Source organism: Chlorocebus sabaeus, chromosome 11, assembly GCF_047675955.1.
Source record: "Chlorocebus sabaeus isolate Y175 chromosome 11, mChlSab1.0.hap1, whole genome shotgun sequence".
NCBI classification, from domain to species: domain Eukaryota; kingdom Metazoa; phylum Chordata; class Mammalia; order Primates; family Cercopithecidae; genus Chlorocebus; species Chlorocebus sabaeus.
In genome coordinates, this window is record NC_132914.1 from 74,093,195 (window position 1) to 74,114,898 (window position 21,704).

At 42.9% G+C, this 21,704-nt stretch overlaps 1 protein-coding gene across 3 annotated transcripts; it reads right to left on the reverse strand.

The window, feature by feature from the left end:
* Window positions 1-1,141: 1,141 nt before the first annotated feature.
* CSRP2 (cysteine and glycine rich protein 2) lies at window positions 1,142-21,302 on the reverse strand. Of its 3 annotated transcripts, XM_073020965.1 has the most exons (7): window positions 21,175-21,302; window positions 9,120-9,232; window positions 5,771-5,939; window positions 5,390-5,539; window positions 2,725-2,854; window positions 1,987-2,080; window positions 1,142-1,456 (listed from the first exon to the last, which is right to left on the reverse strand). In XM_073020965.1, exons 2-7 carry the CDS (start codon window positions 9,229-9,231, stop codon window positions 1,380-1,382), a joined length of 732 nt encoding a protein of 243 aa, XP_072877066.1. In that variant the 5' UTR covers window position 9,232; window positions 21,175-21,302; the 3' UTR covers window positions 1,142-1,379. The 3 variants fall into 3 exon arrangements, with proteins under 3 accessions (XP_072877066.1, XP_008002280.1, XP_008002279.1); XM_008004089.3 differs by lacking the exon at window positions 5,390-5,539; XM_008004088.3 differs by lacking the exon at window positions 5,390-5,539 and having other exon boundaries at window positions 21,200-21,291.
* Between the last annotated feature and the right edge of the window lie 402 nt (window positions 21,303-21,704).

Genomic DNA, 21,704 nt, shown 5'->3' on the forward strand with positions numbered 1-21,704 from the left:
GTATGCCTCATAAAACACCTGAAGTTGCTCAAGGCTATGATGTGAAATAAGCACCCAGTACACCGTCCACCAACTTCCTCCCACTTTGTTTCTGCTTTTTTTTTTTTTTTTTTTTTTTTTTTTTTATGTCATACATACCACATCCCCCTTAGCTTTTCAAAAAAGCAGTATATTGGCCGTGCATGCCCGTAATCCCAGCACTTTGGGAAGCTGAGGTGGGCAGATCACTTGAGGCCAAGAGTTCAAGACCAGCCTGGACGACATGATGAAACCCCATCTCTACTAAAAAAAATAAAAATTAGCTGGGTGTAGTGGCATGCCTGTAGTTCCTGCTGCTCAGGAGACTGAGGCACAAGAATCGCTGGAACCCAGGAAGTGGAGGTTGCAGTGAGCTGAGATCACACCACTGCACTCCAGCCTGGGCAAGAGAGCAAGACTCACACAGTGTAGTATGTTAAAATGAACCTTGGAAAAGATTAAGATGTGTTCACGGCTGGTTCAATTTTACACACTAACACACAGTACAGATACACATTACACCTATTACACACCCTGCTCCTGGGGGTGAGGGAGTTGGATTGAATCTCTAGTAAAGAACTAAACTTTCTGGGGGAATAATGAAACCATACCTTATAAAGTCTAATGCTCCTCTTCTACCGAAGCCAGCTGAATGTGCCCAGACAATGCAACATTCTTTGCTACTTATACAGAATCAAAATGTGTGAAACACCCCCGTTTCCAGGATTTAGTAGGTCACCATCTATTAGATCACAGTGGAGAGTCTTTAAAAAGGATCATACTAAGTCTCAGATTCTATAGTTGCCCGTAGGTTGTACTGAATTTTAGGTATAGATTAATCAAAAGAACTTAAGAGTACAGTGGGGAGGAAAAGGAGGAGATGCTGCACTGCTGAACACCAGCTTTGAGGAGCTGAAATGGCGATGCCTGTTGCCTAGCAACCTTTACTCTTAAGGAGCACTTGCCTGCTTGAGAGAGAGATCCTTTTCAACAGTTGTAATGCAAACATTAATGAGTCAGCTGGGTAATGGGGTAACAAAGGTAGGGACCCAAATGATTTTCCACTAACTGAAATCAGAGCCTCTCCTCCAAAAGATTAATTAAAAGACAATGAACACCCAAATCAAGCTGAAGTTTTATTTAAAATGTTAAAAGAAATGTTCCCCCAAAATGCTGGTGAATAAAGCAAAAGGATACGATACAGTGCTCTCTTCCTACAAGTTAGCCAGCCTATCCAAGTACAGGGCAATATACAGTACTTAATGCTGGTTGAATTTCACAGTAGTTTAGTGTTAAAGATTATCTGTGCCTAGGTTATGAAGAGATTCTCAGTGTGTGATGTTTAGTTCAGGGTTTACACCTTACTGGGCATGAACAAGAGCCCCTGCTCCTTGGCCATAGCCAAATCCCTTGGGCCCAAAGTTCTTTGCATAGCATCCTACAAAGGAAAAGGGAGGAAGGATAGTTAGTGCAAGTCCATTAAGCTTTGCTAACACTGCTGAAGACCCACTCAATAAACCCCCATAAATTAAACAAACTGCTGTGTAAAAGGGCTCAACTTCTTTACGATGTTAAATAGGTCATGTACTAAATATATTAAAGCTATAAAGACAAGTCCACACATTCTGGCTCCATAGTGTTCAGCGTGGTCTTGCTAAGTTGCAAGCATGAGTCAGGCCAGGTAAGGTATGTATTTATCTATTTTCTTCCATATACTTAACGCTTTGCTCAAGAGATGAAGGCAAAAGGATGGCTATTTGTAGTGTTTTTATCTAGGGGGAGTTTTAGATGATCAGGAACTTAAGATTATCTGTGGTTCTCTGTCATCTATAAGCATCTTGGGATATTTTATTTTCAAATAGTGGTACCCCTTTCTCTCTCTCTTTTTTTTAATACCAGTGACATTTCATTAAATAAGAACCAGTGTGGGATATTCATATGGACAGCAGTAACTGAAATTAATTTTACCTTTACAATAGATTTCACCTTCTTTTTCAGTCAGAGTTGTTGATTCAAGACTCTTCCCACACTTTGCACATCGGAAACAGTTTTTGTGCCAGGGCTGGAAGAGATGAATGTGTCAGCATGTTTGAGAGGTCTGTTTCCTATAGTTCAATTAGATGTGTGGCAAGAAGTGGCTCAGCATGATCACCCCAAAGCAAGCTCCTGACTTCTGTGGTTCAGCTCCAGTGAGAAGGCTGAAACCAGACCTCAGTATCTGCACTCCTGATCACCCACAGAAAGGCTGTTTCCCTAAGAGCAGCCTCAGTACTAAGCACAAGCCCAGTCTGCTCCTTTAAACAGACCATCTTCTATCTGGCCAAGAACAGCGCAGCTCAAAGAGGTTAGCTGGTAACTTTTCCAAATTCATACACTGAATTCGCATCAGGTGTCCTGACTCAGACTCCTGCGTTTTTTCACTATATTGAATAACCTGGAGATTCCCTTAGAGTCTGGCCTTTTAAAGTTTAACCTTCAGGAGTGCCCCCTATGAAAACAAGTTCTTTTAAACATAAAAGTGACTTGTCAAGTAAGGGAATCACTTCAAAAAAGTTAGTAATTCTGATGGAAGTGCATTTAAAGAAAAGTTTCATATAGGACACTGATTTATAAGACATCACCCAAGCAAGAAATGTGGAAGGGTTAGGGGGAGAAAGGGAGCAGAGAGGATTCATTTGCTGTTATTAATTTGAAATAGCACTTTACCTTTCCAGCTCCAATTATCTTCTCGGCAGCATATACAGAATCCCCGCATCTGGAACACTTCTCAGCACCTCCATATTTCTGAGCAAATTTAGAAGTGTTTGGATTTGTTGTAGGCCTGTGAGGCTGAACACTTGTGGAAAGAGGGAAAGAAAGTAGGCAAGAGTTTCCACAGGGCCCTTTTAAGTACACAAGGCAGGAACAATGGAACTCTGGGACTTAACCGCTATATTGCCTCAAAGCTGGAGGCCTTCGCAGCCCAGGACAGGGGAGGAAATGAAGAAGAAATGACTCAGGTGCCAGCCAGAGTTACTGCTTGAACCTATCTATGGGCTCATTTATTATTACAAAAACCAGACAGGGACCCAGACTTAAAGATCTGTCCCTCTGAGTCTAAACAGAATTCATTTAATCCTCAGTGTTGGCCTCTCAACTAAGCAGTTATGTTATGGTTTATTAAAACTTACCAGAGCATATATTTTTACTCCAGAATATCACTGGAATCATAGCTAACTTTTTACTTCACATGAGTTGGAAAAATCACTGTTAAGCAGTTTAAAAATTCCACAAATAGGTAAGTTGACTTTGGTCTATAACTAAGAAAGTTAAGCATGTTTTATAGGTTACTTAGTCTCCCAGTATATCTTGAATACAGGAAAGTGTGAACAGCCAACTTTCTTCATGGAAAAATATTTTGGAAATTTTTATTATTACTATGCGATTTGTTTATCTTTCATTGTTCTCTGATAAGGGTGGTAGTTCTGTCACTATTTACAGATCACTGAGTAAACCATATTTCTTGCTATCAGTAGGAACTGTTTCCATGCAGTAAGGTGTACCTAGTAGGTGCAGAACACCCTCGGGCTTTGAGAAGACTTTTTTTTCTTTTTTTTTCTTTTTTTTTTTTTTGAGACGGAATCACGCTCTCGCCCAGGCTGGAGTGCAGCGGTGCGATCTCGGTTCACTGCAAGCTCCACCTTGCAGGTTCACGCCATTCTCCTGCCTCAGCCTCCCGAGTAGCTGGGACTACAGGCGCCTGCCATCACGCCCGGCTAATTTTTTTGTATTTTGTGGTGGAGGCGGGGTTTCACCGTGTTAGTCAGGATGGGAGAAGACTTTTTTTTTTTTTTTAAGCCCTTTTAGAACCTTATAAATTAGCTGAGCAGATAAAATGACAGCACTCCACAACTGCTAATTTTTTCTACTGGAAAAACAATGTCTTCCTAGCACTTTGGGGGGCCAATGTAGAAGGATAACTTGAACTCAGGAGTTTGAGGCCAGCCTGGGCAACATAGCAAGACCCTGTCTATATTAAATAAAAAATAATAATAATAATAAATAAAGGAGGGTTCACTGGTCTTTGTGCTTTAAATTTTAAAAGGTTTTCAATAAAACCTTTAGAGCACAAAAATAGATGTAATAAGATGGAAAAGGAGAGCACAGCAAGTAAAACAAATCTTAACAAAGATAAAAAGGTAAGCTGGGCATCATGGCCCAGAAACTCTGAGGGTGGAAGAAGCTCAAAGAACACAGAGGTGAGCCTCAATGTAGTACATACTGCAGTTGGAAGACAACAGATTTTGGAACCAAATGGACATTGGTTCAAATCCTGGCTCTCTCATTTATTTGTGTGACCTGACTCTTAGTGTCGTCATCTATAAAACGGACAAAGTACCTACACCTCAGAGTTACTCTGAGGATTATACAGAATGAAGATAAATGTTCAACAGACAACAGGGACTCAATACATGGTAATCATTATTTTAGCCAAGCCAAGCACCATGTTTCATTCAGGTCATAAGGTTTGGAGTTACACTAGGTTAAGTTTCAGGCTCTACAATTAACTAACAGTGTGACTTTGGGCAAAGTTTTTACTTAATTTTTCTTGTCTTCATTTGCTCTGAAGAAAGAGAGGATGCCCTCTGCTGTAGGACTGTTGTGAGGATTACACGAATTAACATATGCTAATGCTGCACAGTGACTGGCACGGTTTATGGTCTTGTCCAAGGGCCATTTTGTTGGACTATTACACTAATTTTGGACTTTTCAATATAAAATGGATGTGAAAATGTTAAGTTCAAAAAGTAGAATCAATGGGTTAAAAATAGGAATTAAGAGGAAATTCCAGATTGGGCACGGTGGCTCATCCCTGTAATCCTAGAACTTTGGGAAGCCGAGGTAAGTGGATCACTTGAGACCAGGAGTTCGAGACCAGCCTGGCCAATATGATGAAACCCAACCTCTACAAAAAAATACAAAAATTAGTCAGGCGTGGTGGTGCACACCTGTAATCCCAGCTACTCAGGAGGCTGAGACAAGAGAATCACTTGAACCTGGGAGGCAGAGGTTGCAGTGAGCTGAGACTGTGCCAGTACACTCCAGCTTGGGTGACAGAGTGAGACTCTGTCACAAAAAAGAAAAAAAAAAAGTGTGTGTGGGGGGAATTCTAAACAAGGAAGTTATTTAACCTGAATATGAAATACTAAGTGAACTTTAACAAATTTAGCACCTTGATATGTTGGCACCAAAGCCTTTAAAGTTTAATACTACTCTCTCAAAGAATCAAAAACAAGAAATAATTTCCATTTTTAAGTTAGAGAAAAATGATTTCTTGATGAAAAATGTTTACATAGAAGGAAGGACTGACGAATTCGCATTGACTGCTTACACTGCACATGAGAAACGCCTCTCATGATTCACACAGCACATTTCTCTACCATTTAATTTCATGACATCCGGTCTCCAAGGTGCTGCGAAATAGAAGTAAATATAAATCACTTGCTTTTGAGAACAGGACTCCTTGATACAGCTTGGAATGCTATAAAGCCAGGAACAGAAATCACTGGAATTATTAATGAGAACTCTGTTAGGTCCAAAACTCAATATTTTGAACTTAAAGAATAGTCACTAGTTTACATGAGAAAATCAGAGTCCCATTTTATTTACTTAGTTTCAACTAAAAATCTGGAGACTCCCAGGTTCCTGTTCAGCAAGCGGCACTAACTGTCGCAACTCATTTCTGAAGGTAACCAACAGTCTCCCAACTCACCTCTCTGGCTTGATGCCCAGCCTCTCGCCACGGTCCATGTTAAGCGTGCCAGCGCCCTGGCCGTAACCGTAGCCTTTTGGCCCATATTTCTTTCCGTAGCAGGATTTGCAGTAGATCTCTTCATCGTGAATTGCCACTGTTGTACTATCTAAATTTTTCCTGCAAACCACTGCAGGGGAAAAAGTTAAGACTTTACACATGTTCCAAAGACGCCTTTTTCCTTAGAACAATGGTGGCACACACATGGCCCACAAATGGTAAAGGCTGAGGCTCCCTCACATTCCTGGTTTATCCTGTGGCTTCCCAAAAGCCATGAGACAGCATCTGGACTGGCCAGCTACATTTGAGGATTATTTACATTCCTCCACCGATATGACAGTTGCTTCAGAAATGTATCAGAATATAACATCCAGAAGCCTCAAGCTTTATTTATTTTTAGTTTGTTTCATTTATTTTGTATTCCCTTTCCTATGGTGCCGATCAAACTTTTACTATGATTTCCCTTTCTGGGAGATGATATTAAGGGAGCAAAGTGTCAGAGGTGGCTATAAATTACTTAAACAAAAGGAATAAAACACCACCTTGCTCCCAACCCTCAACACTCTTAATCTTTTCAGCCTTGTCTTACCAAGTACTGTTAAATCACAACCTAACAAAGAACAGAAGGGTAGCTCAGTGCCTTGGGGGACTTGCCTCTGTATCCTTTCCTCCCCAGTAGACACCCCCTGGGATAAAAATAGTTTTAAATCCTGAATTCTAGTTTTCATCACTAGTCTAGACTGGGAAGAAGTACCATCCTTTCCTCTCCCCAGCAGCTTCTCCAGCAGTGATGAGCCTGTCTGAAAATCGTCAAGTGCTTTAAAGTCTGCATGTGTTTTCCCTTCTGTCCCAAAAGAGAATGCATTCTTTCTTGAAGGATCTCTTGGCACAGAACATTTCCACGTGTCCGACTTCATAAAACTGCCAAATGTCATCATGTTTCATCCAGACATTATTTCACTTTCTAAAACTTCAATTAAGCTTGACAAAAAAGTAAATTGTGAGGAAACTCACTGGTAGCACAATCTGGCAGCTGGAAATCAAAGATCCGAATTTCTCCCCCTTATTTAAAAGACAATTGTATGATGATGCAGAGTAGAATGACGGTTACCAAAGGCTCAGAAGGGTACGGTGTCGGGAGGGAAGTGGGGAGAGTTAATGGGTATACAAATATAGGGAATAAGATCTAGTATTGGATAGCACAACAGGATGATTACAGTCAACAATCATTCATTGTACGTTTAAAAATAAGAGAGTGTAACTGGAATGTTGGTAACAAAAAAATAATGCTTGAGGTGATGGATACCTCATTTAAGATGATGTGATTAACATACATTGTATGCCTGTAGCAAAGCACCTCATGTACCCCATAAATATATATACCTGCTATGTACCCATAAAAATTAAAAGTAAGAAAAATAAAAGAGGGGGGGTTGAATAAAAGGAAGGAGGACAAGGCCGGGCGCAGTGGTTGACGCCTGTAATCCCAGCACTTTGGGAGGCTGAGGCGGGCGGATCACGAGGTCAGGAGATCGAGACCATCCTGCCTAAGACAGTGAAACCCCGTCTCTACTAAAAAGACAAAAAATTAGCCAGGCGTGGTGGCGGGCGCCTGTAGTCCCAGCTACTGGGCAGGCTGAGGCAGGAGAATGGCATGAACCCAGGAGGCGGAGCTTGCAGTGAGCCAAGATCGCGCCACTGCACTCCAGCCTGGGCGACAGAGCGAGATTCCATTTAAAAAAAAAACAAAAAACAAAAAACTAAAAACAACAACAACAACAACAACAAAAGGAGGACAAAAGGAAGGACAGCAAAGAGGAAGGGAGGGAAGGAGGACTAGCTGGCTGGTTAAAATAGAGTTAAATTTTGAAAGTTCTATTATCTTAGACTAAAGTCTTCTATGGTAGAATGAAATGACATCTACTCCGGAATCTAACTGTTGAGGCTCAAGTGCTGAAATACACATGCCTAAAGATAACTATATCTTAAACCATACTTAAGCTAACACCATGCACTGCTGAAGGACAACTACCCTTAACAGACAGAATAAATGTAAATAAATGTAAAAACTGTTTTGAAAAACCTGTATGAACCAAAACAAGAGTAAGTATATGAAAATGTTACTATATAACCACCCCTTTCTTCCCCAGTCCTCATCCCTGCTCTCTGCAGTAAAATTCTCATAGGTCTGCAAACTACTCTGAATTATTTCCTTAAAAGGCTTTAGTCAGCAGAGACAAATATTACAAAGGATTGGTAGAAATGACCAGTAAAGAACTTGACATTTAGTAAAACAAATGTCAACAGCATACATGTATGTGTTGTTTTATTATGGTGTAGACATTGTGGCTTAACCTAGACACATGAAACTGAGAGCAATTTCTGAAGTATTTGCATTCTGTTTCCATACTTTCTTGGTTACAAGCCTGCTGAAAAATAGATTCCTTTTTTAAAAAAGTAACTTCTAAAAGAAATGGTTAAACCAAGTCTTCTGAGGAGCAGTAGCATAATTATTATGGAGGCATACATAGGGAACATTCCTATGTAGTATTCTTATTTTTTTGTAACTGCAACTTTCTGTTGTCTGCAAAGCAGTTATGCGATTAAAGAGGTCCAGATACCTTGAATGCTGGCTCCAATGAGGGACAAGGACAATTCAAATTTGAGAAAAGAAGTCTTTTCCTGAAGATTATTTCTCAACGTAACCAATTTTTAACCTATGGTTTTCTGCAGGAATTTTCCCTGTACAATACTATTGATAAGGCAAACATCTGCCCGTATGGGTGGGTTTATCTGACATAATCATTCACGGAAGAAAATTCCGTCATTAAATCAGAAGATGATTAATGATGTGCTTTCTTAAGTTGCTACTCTACAGTTTTAAAACTGAAGACTTTGTTGTCATTAAAGGGAACCCGAGAAAGAGAAAGCTGGGCTGGATGATGAGCAATTCATTTACTCAAAAATGGGAGCTAAGCGCTTGCAATGTCCCAGAAACTGTGCTAGGTGCCAGACCACATAGGCGACACGCAGCTCTCAGTGAGGTGGGGGAGGCAGATGTGTTAACAAAGTAAAGGCCAAAACAGAGGCCAAGAGCTATGGGGACACAAAGGGAGGCGGTGTGTCTTGGGCCACCCCTCCTGTCTTCGCTGCTAGCCTCGGCATTTACAACATCTAAGACGACTGGTAAAAACCATTCGTGCTTTCAAAATGATCTTTGTTTGCAAAACCACAATTTTTCCTTAAATAGGCATATTGAAGCTTTGTACATACAGATTCCGTCAGAGGTGGAGCACAGGGAGCTACTTACTGCAGAGAAAGCAGCAGCGGTGGAAGCTCCTGCCATCACACTGCACCTCTTCTGCGTGGTACACGGTCCTCCCGCAGGCCCCACACTTGTTTCCACCTCCCCAGACAGGCATTCTGAAGGAATAAAGGCTTCATTAGAATGTCCCTGTGCTGGTCGCACGGCTCCCTAGAGGGCTGTTTAAGCCCAGGGACAGCTGCAGATTTTTGTTTCTTTATGAACCTCTCTAACCACATCTTTCAAAGACCTGCGTTCCTCCAAAATAACCTTGTCTCCTCTCCCAAATCACAACTCTTACATTAGGAAACTGGCTTGTCGTGCACGAGATTTTTTTTTTTTTTTTCCTGCCAGACAAAGGACCTGCATTCAATACAACAACAGTACAGGTTACCAGGAACAAAACAAACTATGCCATTAGACTCCACAGGAGTCAAGAAAGAAGCGTGGGGAGGTGAAAGGCAAGCTTTGTCCCCCTCCCTAACATGCCCATTTTTAATAAACATTTTTTTAAAACTCAGCTGAAGATCTTACCCTTGGGTGGAGGTCTTAATTACATGTTTATAATACATCGTGAAACACTAAATTCTTAACATTTAATATATATAAGCTATGACACGCTTTCTAGGGAAGAAAGTGTGTTGCCCTGCAAGAACAAGTTTTACATTTGTTTGCTGAAATTACATGATTGTAGTGTAAATAGCTGTGTCTGTGACTCATACAACTGCATGCACGGAGCCTTTGCTGTAACCACAACAAACGCCCATCCAGATGGCTCTGGCTTAAGTTTCTATGCTTCACTAACCCCAAGGCCCACTAGTCCAGCCAACAGTTGGGTTTTCCTCTTTGACAAGTCAGTCAGGCCATACAGAATGTGCCACAAGTTCCCTTCCTACCAATTGAACTGTTTGCTGAGCATGCAGGAATAGCCTCTGAACAGTATGGCCTGCCGTAAAGGGCAAGCTGGAAGTACAGATCCTAGGCTGTCTTGCTGTCATGTAGGGCCAACATTTTCTCATCTCCCTTCTCAACAAATCGGTCTGCCTCGACCACTTTAAAATGCCTGGTTCTGGCCGGGCATGGTGGCTCATGCCTGTAATCCCAACATTTTGGGAGGCCAAGCTGGGTGGATCACCTGAGGTCAGGAGTTTGAGAGCAGCCTGACCAACACAGTGAAACCATGTCTCTACTAAATTAAAAAAAAAAAAATTAGCCAGGTGTGGTGGCAGATGCCTGCAATCCCAGCTACTTGGGAGGCTGAGGCAGGAGAATTGCTCCAACCAGGAAGCAGAGGTTGCATTGAGCCAAGATTGCACCACTGCACTCCAGCCTGGGTGATAGAGTGAGACTCTGACCAAAAAAAAAAAAAAAAAAAAAAGGCCTGGTTCTGAATGGCCAGCTTCCTCAGATGCCTTAACCAATATAGAAAGTCGTCCTGCTAAGAAGGCATGTTATGTCTGCCCTGCCCTGAGTGGTATCTAAAAACACAAGCGATTAATTCCCCTTTTCCCATCATCCTTTTCGGGCTTCCTTCTGTAGAGTGGCATTTGCAGCCCTTGCCTGTCAAGTCTCCTTAGATAGGTTGCTTGCCTCTCTAGGAAACAGGTGGCTAATAAGGCCGAGGCCTCTTACTAACCTAAACCTGGCTAGAAAGAGAAGGGAAACAGAGTGCTGCTAAGTAGAAAAGAAAAGACTAAATTTAGAGTCTCCAATTGTTAAAATCAAAAGGGATGTGGGGAATTCTCATCCTACCCCATTAAGGTGATCCAGAACCTGACAATTTCCTGAACACAAAGATGAGGCCTTTCCAAAAGAAAGATTAATGGAGCTGATCACCGTGGTGGGCAACTTTCCAGCACTCAGTATTCTCTTGCCTCTCTTCTGGTGATACCTTCCCTAGCCTGTCTTCTGGAAAAGCAGCCATCTCTTTCTTAGACCATGTGGTTTAGAGAAGTGCTTATTAAAATGTGGTCTCCTGGTGATGGATGGGCCACTCTTCTTGTTACCAATTTGAGACAAAATTCAGGTAAGCATTTAGAAACTTTTATGCCACAAGAACTAAGAGAAGATCAGTGAACTCATCTTGTTCAACAGAGTCATCAGTCTGTCTTGGAAATTAAAAATAACAGTCCTTTACTGATATGGTTTGGCTGTGTCCCCACCCAAATCTCATCTGGAATTGTAGCTTCCATAATTCCCATGTGTTGTGGGAGGGACCTGGTGGGAGGTAACTGAATCCTGGGGGTGGGTCTTTTGTGTGCTGGTCTCATGGTAGTGAATAAGTCTCACAAGATCTGATGGTTTTATAAAGGGGAGTTGCCTTGCACGCGCTCTCTTGCCTGCTGCCATGTGAGATGTGACTTTGATCCTCATTCACCTTCTGCCATAATTGTGAGGTCTCCCCAACTATGTGGAACTGTGAGTCAATTAAACTACTTTCCTTTATAAATTACCCAGTCTCAGGTATGTCTTTATTAGCAGCGTGACAACAGACTAACACATTTACCATAGATGGTTTGAAAAGCACTGGTTTTAGATGGTATTGATTCTACCCCTATCTTCATCTGTTTCGTGTTGCTATAACAGGATACCAGAGACCAGGTAATTTATAAAGAATAGACTGAGAATATAAAGATTTGAAGGCTGGGAAGTCCAAGATCAAGGTACGGCAGGTTTAGTGTCTGCTAAGGGCCCCATCTGTGCCGCAAAATGGTGCCTCCAATGCAGCATCCTCTGGAGGCCAGGAACACTGTACCTTACATGGCAGAAGAACAGACGAGGGTGAACCCGCTCCCACCAGGCCTTTTTATGGTGGTACTAATCCTTTCAAGAGAGTGGATGCCTCAGGACCTAAACATCTCCCATTAGGCCCAACTCCCAATGTTGTTGCATTGGGAATTGTTTTAACATGATTCTCAGAGGGGACAAAAACACTCAAACCATAGCAATCCCCAACCCCAGGGCTGGGCATGTGACTCAGTCACGGCCAATCAACTGTGCCTTATCTTATCCTGCATGCCTCAGTTATGAGCCAGTAAATTCCCTTCTTAAGTCATTCGGAATTAGAGCTCCTGTTCCTTAAAACAACACACACACACCACACATCCACACAGACACAAACACACACACGCCCCTGATTGCTATGGCTTGTTATCACTAAACTGTAAGTCTGAATTTGCAAAAAGCCAACTTCTCTTAACCAGACAGGAACAAAGTCATTCCAAGGGTCCACAAATGTTACCAGGCTTACCATGAAAGCATCCACATAGGATCAGTATCTTGCAACAATAGGACATGTTTATAAGCTTTCCTTTTGTAGTTGCATAAATCTTTTATTCTCCTCCCTGGAGACAGGCACTCCATTGTTTAAATCCAGACTGAAACGTAAGCCTGGCTGTAAAACCTAAGACATAAAGCCTTAGCTCCAACAGCCTGCACTGACCTGTGTTTGTAGTACAGTTAGTGACACTGACTTTGCCCATTGCCTCCAAAGTTACCTGTATTCTGAATGCTCATGGATGCAGCAGCCATCTGCTGGAAGTTCCCTCATGATTCCTGCAGAACCAAAGGCCAGAATCCAGGCCTATAGGTAATGACACTACAATTACTTACATTGGATCCTAAGTATCAACTGGTTCTTAACATACTTTGTTGTTGTCAAGGCATTTCTATTATTGAAGCATTTCTCATATTAGAAAGTGAACTGTTAATACCAACTTGGTATTTTTCATTTTCACACATATTTACTTTGGAGCAATCACCAGTAAGGAGCCAGATTGCTATCACGACTGAGGTTAGACTATGCTGTCTTTGAATAACACTTAAAAATACATTAAAAGGAAAACGCAACTTGTTATTCTCTTCCATACCACTGAAGAATAGCCTGGATTTTTAAGATAGAAGGAATATCTTCCCTTTCTTTATGTAATTCAGGGTTTCTTTAAACTTACTTATTCTAAGTTAACTGCACCAGCCAAATGTGAATGTGTCAGCTTTTCAGGAGATACTTACCCAAGTTCCACAGCATTCAACTTACTGTGCAATAAGTTTCTGGTCCCTTGAGGGTGGGGACCACATCTCTGTATTCTCCACACCATCTACTAGAGTATGTGCATATATCAAAATATTACAGTTCGATCCCATTTAAGGACTTTCCTAAGGATTTCTAAATAACCTTTTCTGTGACAGAGGGAAATGATGTAACATAAAGAGCATCCTCAGAAAGTTTCAGTTGGATTTACACGTTTTTTTTTTAAGATGGATAGGGAGCCAGGCGTGGTGGCTCATGCCTGTAATCCCATCGCTTTGGAAGGCTGAGGCAGGAGGACTGCTTGAGCCCAGGATCTCAAGACCAGTCTGAGTAACACAGGGAGACCCTATATTACCTATATTTAAAACAAATTTAAAAAGAAATTAGCCAGGCGTGGTGGCACGCACCTCTGGTCCCAGCTTCTTGGGAGGCTAAAGGGGGAGGATTGCTTATGCCAGGCATGTCAAGACTACAGTGAGCTATGATCACACCCCTGCACTCCAGCCTGGGCAACAGAGCAAGATGACCCTGGGGATAGTTGAATATTCCTTATATTGTTCTCTACTTTGTATGCCTGAAATACTTCATAATGGAAAGGACGAGGGAGAGTAAGTAGACTGACTGGTTTAAGCACACCTGAGTTAACGCCACCGTTATCACAGCTGCGCAACCTCGGGCTTCATTTCCTCAAGCTAAAAATGGGGACAGGGGGCTCTCTCCACCCACAGAAATATTGTGAAGGCAAGATAAGGTAAGCAAATGCCTTCGCAGGAATCCAGTAGCTGTCAGCTTGAAGACAAAGGGGACATCTCACTCTATCCGGCCTGCTATCAGTACTCTAGTAGGAAAACCCACCAACCAGCACCTAGAACACAGCTGCAGAGCAACAAATGAGGTAAGGAAAAACTGAGCTGATTGGTCACTATCAACCTTCCTTTTTGGGGACATTAAAATGCACTCCAAAGTAAAGCAACAGTTCCCACATATGGTGGTGACTAAGAAACAAAGTTCAAATTTACACTTTTAGCTTGAACCTCTAATGGACATTTCCTGAATTTGGCTGGAAGAAGTGTGATGATCTTCCATTTCGTTCACTCTTGGCGTTGCTGTGCATATAAAAAAAAAAGCAAGTCTTCATTTTTCTTACAAGCCTTTGGCCACACTACTCCACTACAGCTGTCATTAATCACAGCAAACTGGATTTGCACTAAGCAAATCTGGGCTGCATGCCTTTCCCAAATCCTACACATTCATTTACAGAATGGTAAGAGCAAAAATAAATCTACATCTGATAAAATAGGGCAAATTCTGTTTCTCAGTCTTGTTCCTTGTTTTTCAGTGTCTGAAAGAGTTCCAGCACTATGACTGACCCACTGTATTAGATGTTACAATGTGATTTATATCGGAACACCTATGTGCAATTTCTCCTTGCTGCCTCTCCTTAGCCTAAGATACCACCCAAAATTCATAAGACTCACCCATGGGGAAAAACTGATATAGTCTAAGTCTGAGTCGTCTTATGGTACAGTTACCTCATTCTCTAGATAACTGTGGTAGGAGTTATTAAGAAATTACTTTAGGCAGATAGAGAGGAAAAGGGGTCCGTGGGAAGCTTTCCTTTTTTAAAGCATCTCTGGAAAAGTTTCTTGTAAAGCCCTGGCTCCTAGAGCCAGGCCGGCAACCTTTGATATGCAAATGCGGTCATGTGGGTCATGCAAATGCCCTACCTGTGCCTGGTCACAAGGCAGCCCCTACATATCCTCATGTGTATGGAACATCATGGTGCCCTGTATTTGCATATTAAAAAGCTAGGGTGTGAGAGCCAGCTTTTTCTTGGACTACGTGAATGATATGCCTGGTCAAACCAATCCCCTAAGCCCTAGGTAAATCAGACATCCTCTCCTCCAGCCTCTGCAAATATACCTGGCTGGTATCCATGGCAGGTGGGAACCTCCTCTTTGGGCTTTGGAGCCGCCCTCCGTCTCTGTACTGGGGAGCTTCTTCCTTCTATCTTCTCCCTTCTTGCTTATTAAACTCTCCGCTCCTTAAAACCACTCCATGTGTGTCCGTGTCATTTTATCTAAACCGGCGGGAGGACCAAGAACCCTTGTGTTCCTGTACTCATGAGAGCCGTATCATAACTGAGAGCTGACTACCTGGGCCAGTCTCATACCATTAGTGCTGCATTTACTGTCTTACTTTAGAATGAGAATGACTTGAATCCATGAAATTCAAATCTATATGTTACCATTTAAAGTTTAAGTTATCTGCTCTGAAACTAAAAGTTTGGATTGAATCAGTCTATATTGTATATTTACCCAGATTCTAAATGCCTCCAGAAGCTTTGACATTTTATTACTACATGTAGGGCCTTGTTATTACACTTAGAACCTGACTGTAATCCAATCTCCCCTAAAGGAGAATTTATTATAAAATACAGTCTCATCTTGAGCCACATCCAGGGGCAGTTACTTGTTAAAGAATGTAAGTTAGTAGCACTGTCCCTGGTTACAATGACTTTTTAGCAAGGCCAGGATTTGACAGCTGTAGTTAATCGGAAATTAAGCTTTCAGTTGACGCCTGTTCTACAAATTTTTTCTTCGTTACCCCAACTACCCACTTAGTCTACTTTTCTTATGGAAGTGAATACCACTGAACCAAGGATGAACTCTTCACATCTTAGTGATCAGCTCCATACTCCATCTGGCTCCTCCTACTGAAGCCAAATCCTCAACCTGGCCTTTAAGTCAGTTTAGCATAAGGACAAAGAAAGAACACGTTTGGAGTCCAGGAAGTGTTATTTCTCTCATCCGTAAACTTAGGGCAACAGTACCTTTTTTAGAGAGTTAAGAACAGTACCATCTTTATAGAGTTATAGATGAGATAATGCTTGCATAGTCGGGACTCAAATGATAGTATCAATATTTAGCAATGTTCTAACCTTTGTTATCAATACTCATCTTGCCCTACCATCTCACATGTCTATTCCTTCCTTATCCCCCAAACCCTCCCCATCAAGGCAACTGTCTTACCTCCTTTCCATCCAGCTAACTTCATTTCTGTGTCTCAAGTAATTTTTCTAAGGTAGAGGCAGCTTATAAGCACTGTAAAATGCTTTACTGTTTATGAAGCTCTCATATAAATGTATTAATTCAACAATATTTCATAAGCCATGTACTGGGCTAGGGGCTGAGGATAAATGGGTCATAAGGAAAGGCCCATTTTGCACAGAGTTCTACTTTGGTGGTAAAAACACGTGGACAAATAATAGCAATACAATAAATGACACAGAGGCATGCAAAAAGGGCTTCTGCACCGTTTACTTTCACAGGCATGACGAAACAGTCATCTTGCAGATCCACTGATAGTGGGTTCCTGAAACTACGTTGAGAAAGATTCTGAAATTCAGTCCAGGTTCTACAATCAAGAGAACTGTGATTAATTATTTTTGCCATGGAAACCGCAATACACATGCCACCTTTCAGACATGCCAGATATAAAAGAAACAGTGCAGAGCTTAGAATCAGATAGACACAAGCTGGTTGAAAAAGCCAGTTATCAGCTCCGTGATCTTGGCAAAATTTCCTTAACCTCTGAGCCTTAACTTCCTCAGAGGTAACCTGGAAATGGATGAGAACTATCTTACAGGTGGTTGTAAAGATTTAATGAGATAAAGTTTGTAAAGTACCTGGCAAAGAGCCTGTACTCCACAAATGGGCGGGCTTCCTTTTCCTTTACGAACACTCGGGTCCTGAATATACCAAGTTCAGTCAGTTAGGTCAAGGGTCCCAACCCCCAGGCCACAGACCCATAGCTGTGTTTTGTGTTCAGGCTACTTGCTACTTGTCTGTGGCCTGCTAGGAACCAGGCTGCACAGCAGGAGGTGAGTGGAGGGTGAGCCAGCATTACCGCCTGAGCTCTGCTTCCTGTCAGATCAGCAGAAGCATTAGATTCTCATAGGAGCGGGAACGCTACTGTGAATTGTGCAGGTGAGGTATCCAGGTTGCCCACTCCTTATGAGAATCTAATGCCTGATGATCTGAGGTGGAACAGTTTCATCGCAAAACCATCCCCCCACCATCCATGAAAAAATCATCCTCCACAAAACTGGTCCCTGGTGCCAAAATGATGGGGACTGATGAGTTGGGTGACTTGCTGAGGTCACAGATCTCCAAAGAAACAAATCAGGCTCATGTTTTGATTGCAGAACCACAAGCTTTCCTCAAAAGTACCATATCTGACAGGTACAGAACATTAAGGGTTGAGACTATTCAAATGACCTGAGAATTCTCAATCCTTGAGTTACCAAATTACACACACAAATTACACACCTTCCTCTCCACCCAACTAGCAGTAAGTGATCTCTGCGCACCACTCTCACACCCAAACTGCTACTTTCAACCAAAAAGCTTTCTATTACCCCTCTCTGCCAACCTAAATCTAACCCCACTGAAGGAAAACTCTCTTCTAATCTAGTGAACACTCCTGTGTGTACCTCAGCCTCACCATTCTTACTACTTTTGAATTCTGCTACCACTCATGTCTTCAACTAGAGTGCAGCAAAATTTGACACAGATTTGAATTACTATCTGCCAAATCCCATATTGTAATTAAAATGCAACTATGCTATAAGCTCAGTAACCCTGATCCCCAGCATCTGTGATAGCAATTCACAATCTGTGCAAAACTACAAGTTATTTAATTATTCAAACAATATTTGCATGATTTTTTCATGGAATCAGACCTAGATATATATATGCTGAGACTATTGTTTATTTGCCAAATGATCACAGGTTGTTCATTTGATCTGCTAGTTTTCTCATTTTAAAAATGGAGACAATGCTTATTTATATAAGGCAGTGTCAAGATTAAACAATATATGCAAAACACCTAGAATAGTGTCTGCCACATGACAGGTAATAATAATTACAAATACTTCTATAAAGCTTAATATATGCTTTACTTATTTTTATATTACCTCATTTAATCCTCATAACAACTAACATAAGCACTACCACTATTCCCATTTTATGAGTGGGGAAACTGAGGCATCAAGCTATTAAATGACTCATAACTATGAAACCAAAATAAAATGACCAATTCAACTTAAAAATGAACACTAATAAAATTCCAATTCAAAAGTATTTCACTGATGTTTTGCTAAACTAAACCACTGGTAGCAATACAGATATAGTACTGACCTCCATGGCTATGGCACAGGTTCTTCTTTAAGCTGAGTAGTTCCTATACTGCTGTGTGCTGGATGAGGATTCGTTTCTCTGTGCTTATTTTCTTTTGGAAGTACTGTGAAACCACCGTGAAGCCCTCTTTCCTATGGTGAACTGGGAAGTCATTTGGCTCTAATGAATTACATGATGTCTGTTCTTATTAGTCAAAGACAATTAATAGTACTGTTGGCACAATGAGATTATAAACAAAAAAGGAACCTGATATCCTTTCCAGATCATTCACAATATACTTCTATTAGTTCTTCCTCTGTGACTTATAACAATAAAATTTTTAACAAACAGAAACTGTGCCTGTGGTAAAAAGGAATTTGAGGAGGAAAAAATACATAAAAAAAGAAATTGTGCCCAGCTTCTCCACCATCCAGCCTGAGAAACATTCCCTTAAGTCAGGATTCTTAACCCAGAGTCCACAATTCCTTTTAATTCTGGGGGTTGGGCAACTTGGTACCACATACTTTATGTTATGACATTTTGAGAAGGGGTCTGGAGGCCTCACAGGAGTGCCATGATATAAAAACAGTTAGAAACCCCACCTAGGTAATCAAAGACCCAGAGGTGTCTGGGGATCCCCACCCAACAGAACCCAAGGGATGCCATGCTGGTAGTCAGGGTAAGGTGCCTTGAGGAAACCTGTGAAAATCTGCATAAAGAAAGCTGGCCTCCAGGCAATGTCTAGGAAACACTATTCAGGTGTGAGCCAGCTCTCTCCTGAAACAGACTTTCACTGATAGCCTTTTCCCACACACATTCAACCAGTGCACAACTTTGTCTGGTTACAAGGAACCACTCCCAGGCTGGGCTGAGCTTTGTACAAGTATCAACAGGCCTTATGACAACCCTGCAAGGCATGTGCCACTACACCCATTTTACACGATGAAGTATTGAGGCCAAAGAGTAAAGTTAATTTGCCCAAGGGCATCAAACCAATGGGTACTGGAGTTGAGGTGTGAATTTGGTCCTGCCTGGCTTCATTCCTGCCCCTTTCCACCACGCCTCCTCTCCCATAGTGGGCTCCCTTTTGGGGTTCATTTGATTCACCTCACTTTTGACAAAGAAGAAAAATTAGAGACCCAGATCACTATTGCAATTTAGTGTCAGAGTTGCCTCTGGACTCAAGCTTCTAAAACTCCTGATTTTGCAATTTCATCAGGACAGGCCTCCAGCAAGTACTGCTTTCAGCACAGTACTTAGCATATACCAGTATCAATCAATATTCGTTAAATACATTTGGAGAAATGCATTAAAAATGTATGATACAAACTTTAGATCAAATCTGCAAACAAATATCTATTGTATGAGTCAAATTATATTTTTGTTTCCTATAATCACAACCTTATTCTTTCCTTCCTTCTTTCATTCAATTATCCAAGGCACCCAAGGAAGCACTGTGAGTTTCAAAGACTTATGCGATGCAGGTCTGGTCTTAAAGGTAACACAGCACCAAAAGAGCAAAGAAAACTACAATGCAGAGGAGAAAAGACCCAGAGAAATACTGACAAAGTATCAGTGACAATGGACGAGAGCGATGACCCCAGGAGTATTGGGGGAGACCATTCAGCACTTCACAACATCCTTTGTAGGTTGGCATGCAGTTCTGAAATTATGTTAGATTCTCTCTTTCAAAATCTATCACCCAACTCTTTCTTGAAAAACGGGAATCAAAGTACAGTTAACTTTGTGGCTGTCCTATTTGAATTCTTGGCATTTTATAAGTAGAGTTTTAAAACAGGTTATTTGGAAAAGTCAAGAACTAAATACGACGATTTTCACTGCCCGGGTTAAAAAATTACTAACCGCCCTCGCTTAAAAAAAAAAAAAAAAAAAAAAAAATTCTGTATCGAAAAGCATTTATAAAGGGAAAATGTGCTTGGTTTGCAGCCTGCAAATAAAAGAAGTTAAACATTTTGGGTAGCCATTTAAATAAACATCGTTTAACAAATGTCCCGGTTTAGAAGGGGGAAAGGGATCCGCGGGTTTAGAAAGCCCGCCCCCCGCCCCCAGGGGGTGCCTACGTGGAGCTCCTGAATCTGGCTCTGGAGAACCCAGAATGTGATTCTCAGGACCTGTCGCATAATTTCACAACCAAGCATTCTTGCATTCTTCTTTGTACCTGAATCGTAGAAAGTTCTGGAAAAAGCTAGGAGTAAGCGACTGACATTTCCCTGCTGTTCTTTCGACATAGAGTGGTTCGGTGCTTGGTGGGCAGGCACCACCAAACAATGGGGCCGCTAGGAGCCGGGTACGGCGGCAGGAGCAGTACCCTGGGCTCGCGGGGGATGTAGAAGCCCCATTCCACCCCTAGGGGACCGAACCCGGTAAGGTCGCCCTCGGTCTCACCACACTCCGGGCAGAGGGGGCCCTGAGACTCGGACCCCCACCCCAGAGAGAACCTGCCACTGGACGAGGGGACCCACGGCTGCCAAGAGGCGGATTAGCAGAAACGCGAAACTCACGACCCGCCTCTCCCCCAGAGAAACCAGCATGGAGAAACTAAAGGTCACGTAAGATTATTTACCTGCCCCGCGGGCCTGGGATCCCAGCGCACGGCCTGGGCGGCCTCGGGGACAAGGGCAGGTGTGTTTGAGGGATAAGAGAGAGAAAATCTGGGGCGCAGGGGTGAAGAGGCTGGCAGGGGCACAAATGTGACCGGGATGGGGATGTCCGAGGCGACCCGGGGATGCCGGCCGGGCGACAGCAGGACCCTGGGAGGCGGTGGATACCCCCTGCAACTCCCGCCCTGGGGTTGGCAGCGCCGCGGAACCGCCCCACCGCCCCTACTCACTTGAGTCGGAGGCGGGAGCACGTACCGCAGGCGGAGCTAGCGAGGCTAAGCTGGAGGCAGGGTCCACGGAGTCCCAAATCCCAGGCGAAGGGCGCGCCAGTGCCTTTTAAAGAGCGCCCGGTGGGCGTGGCCTGTGTCCGCCCCGCCTTCCTCCCGGCCCCGCCCCGCCCCGCCCCGCCCGCCGGATTCCCGGAGCCGCTTGCCGGGCTGGGGCGTGTAGCCGGCTGGTTGCCCTCGGCCCGGCTCCGGGCTAGCCACCAGGAGACAAAAGGCAGGAGGCCCGCCTCTTCCTGCAGCTTCCCGCCCGCCCGGCATCTTCCCACGTCCCGGGACCGCTCCCTCCCAAAGGGACCCGGCAGTTCCAAAAGCCACTGGGACTTGGAGAGGGACTTCCTTCCCCTCCAGGGAGGCCCGGCGGCGGGACGGTCCCGCCGGGAAGTGGCCCTCGCCGCCCTGCGTCGGACCTCTCCACCGCGAGCGCCGATCCCCCTCTTCGCGGAGACAGACGGGGCGGGAGGCTCCAGCAGTAA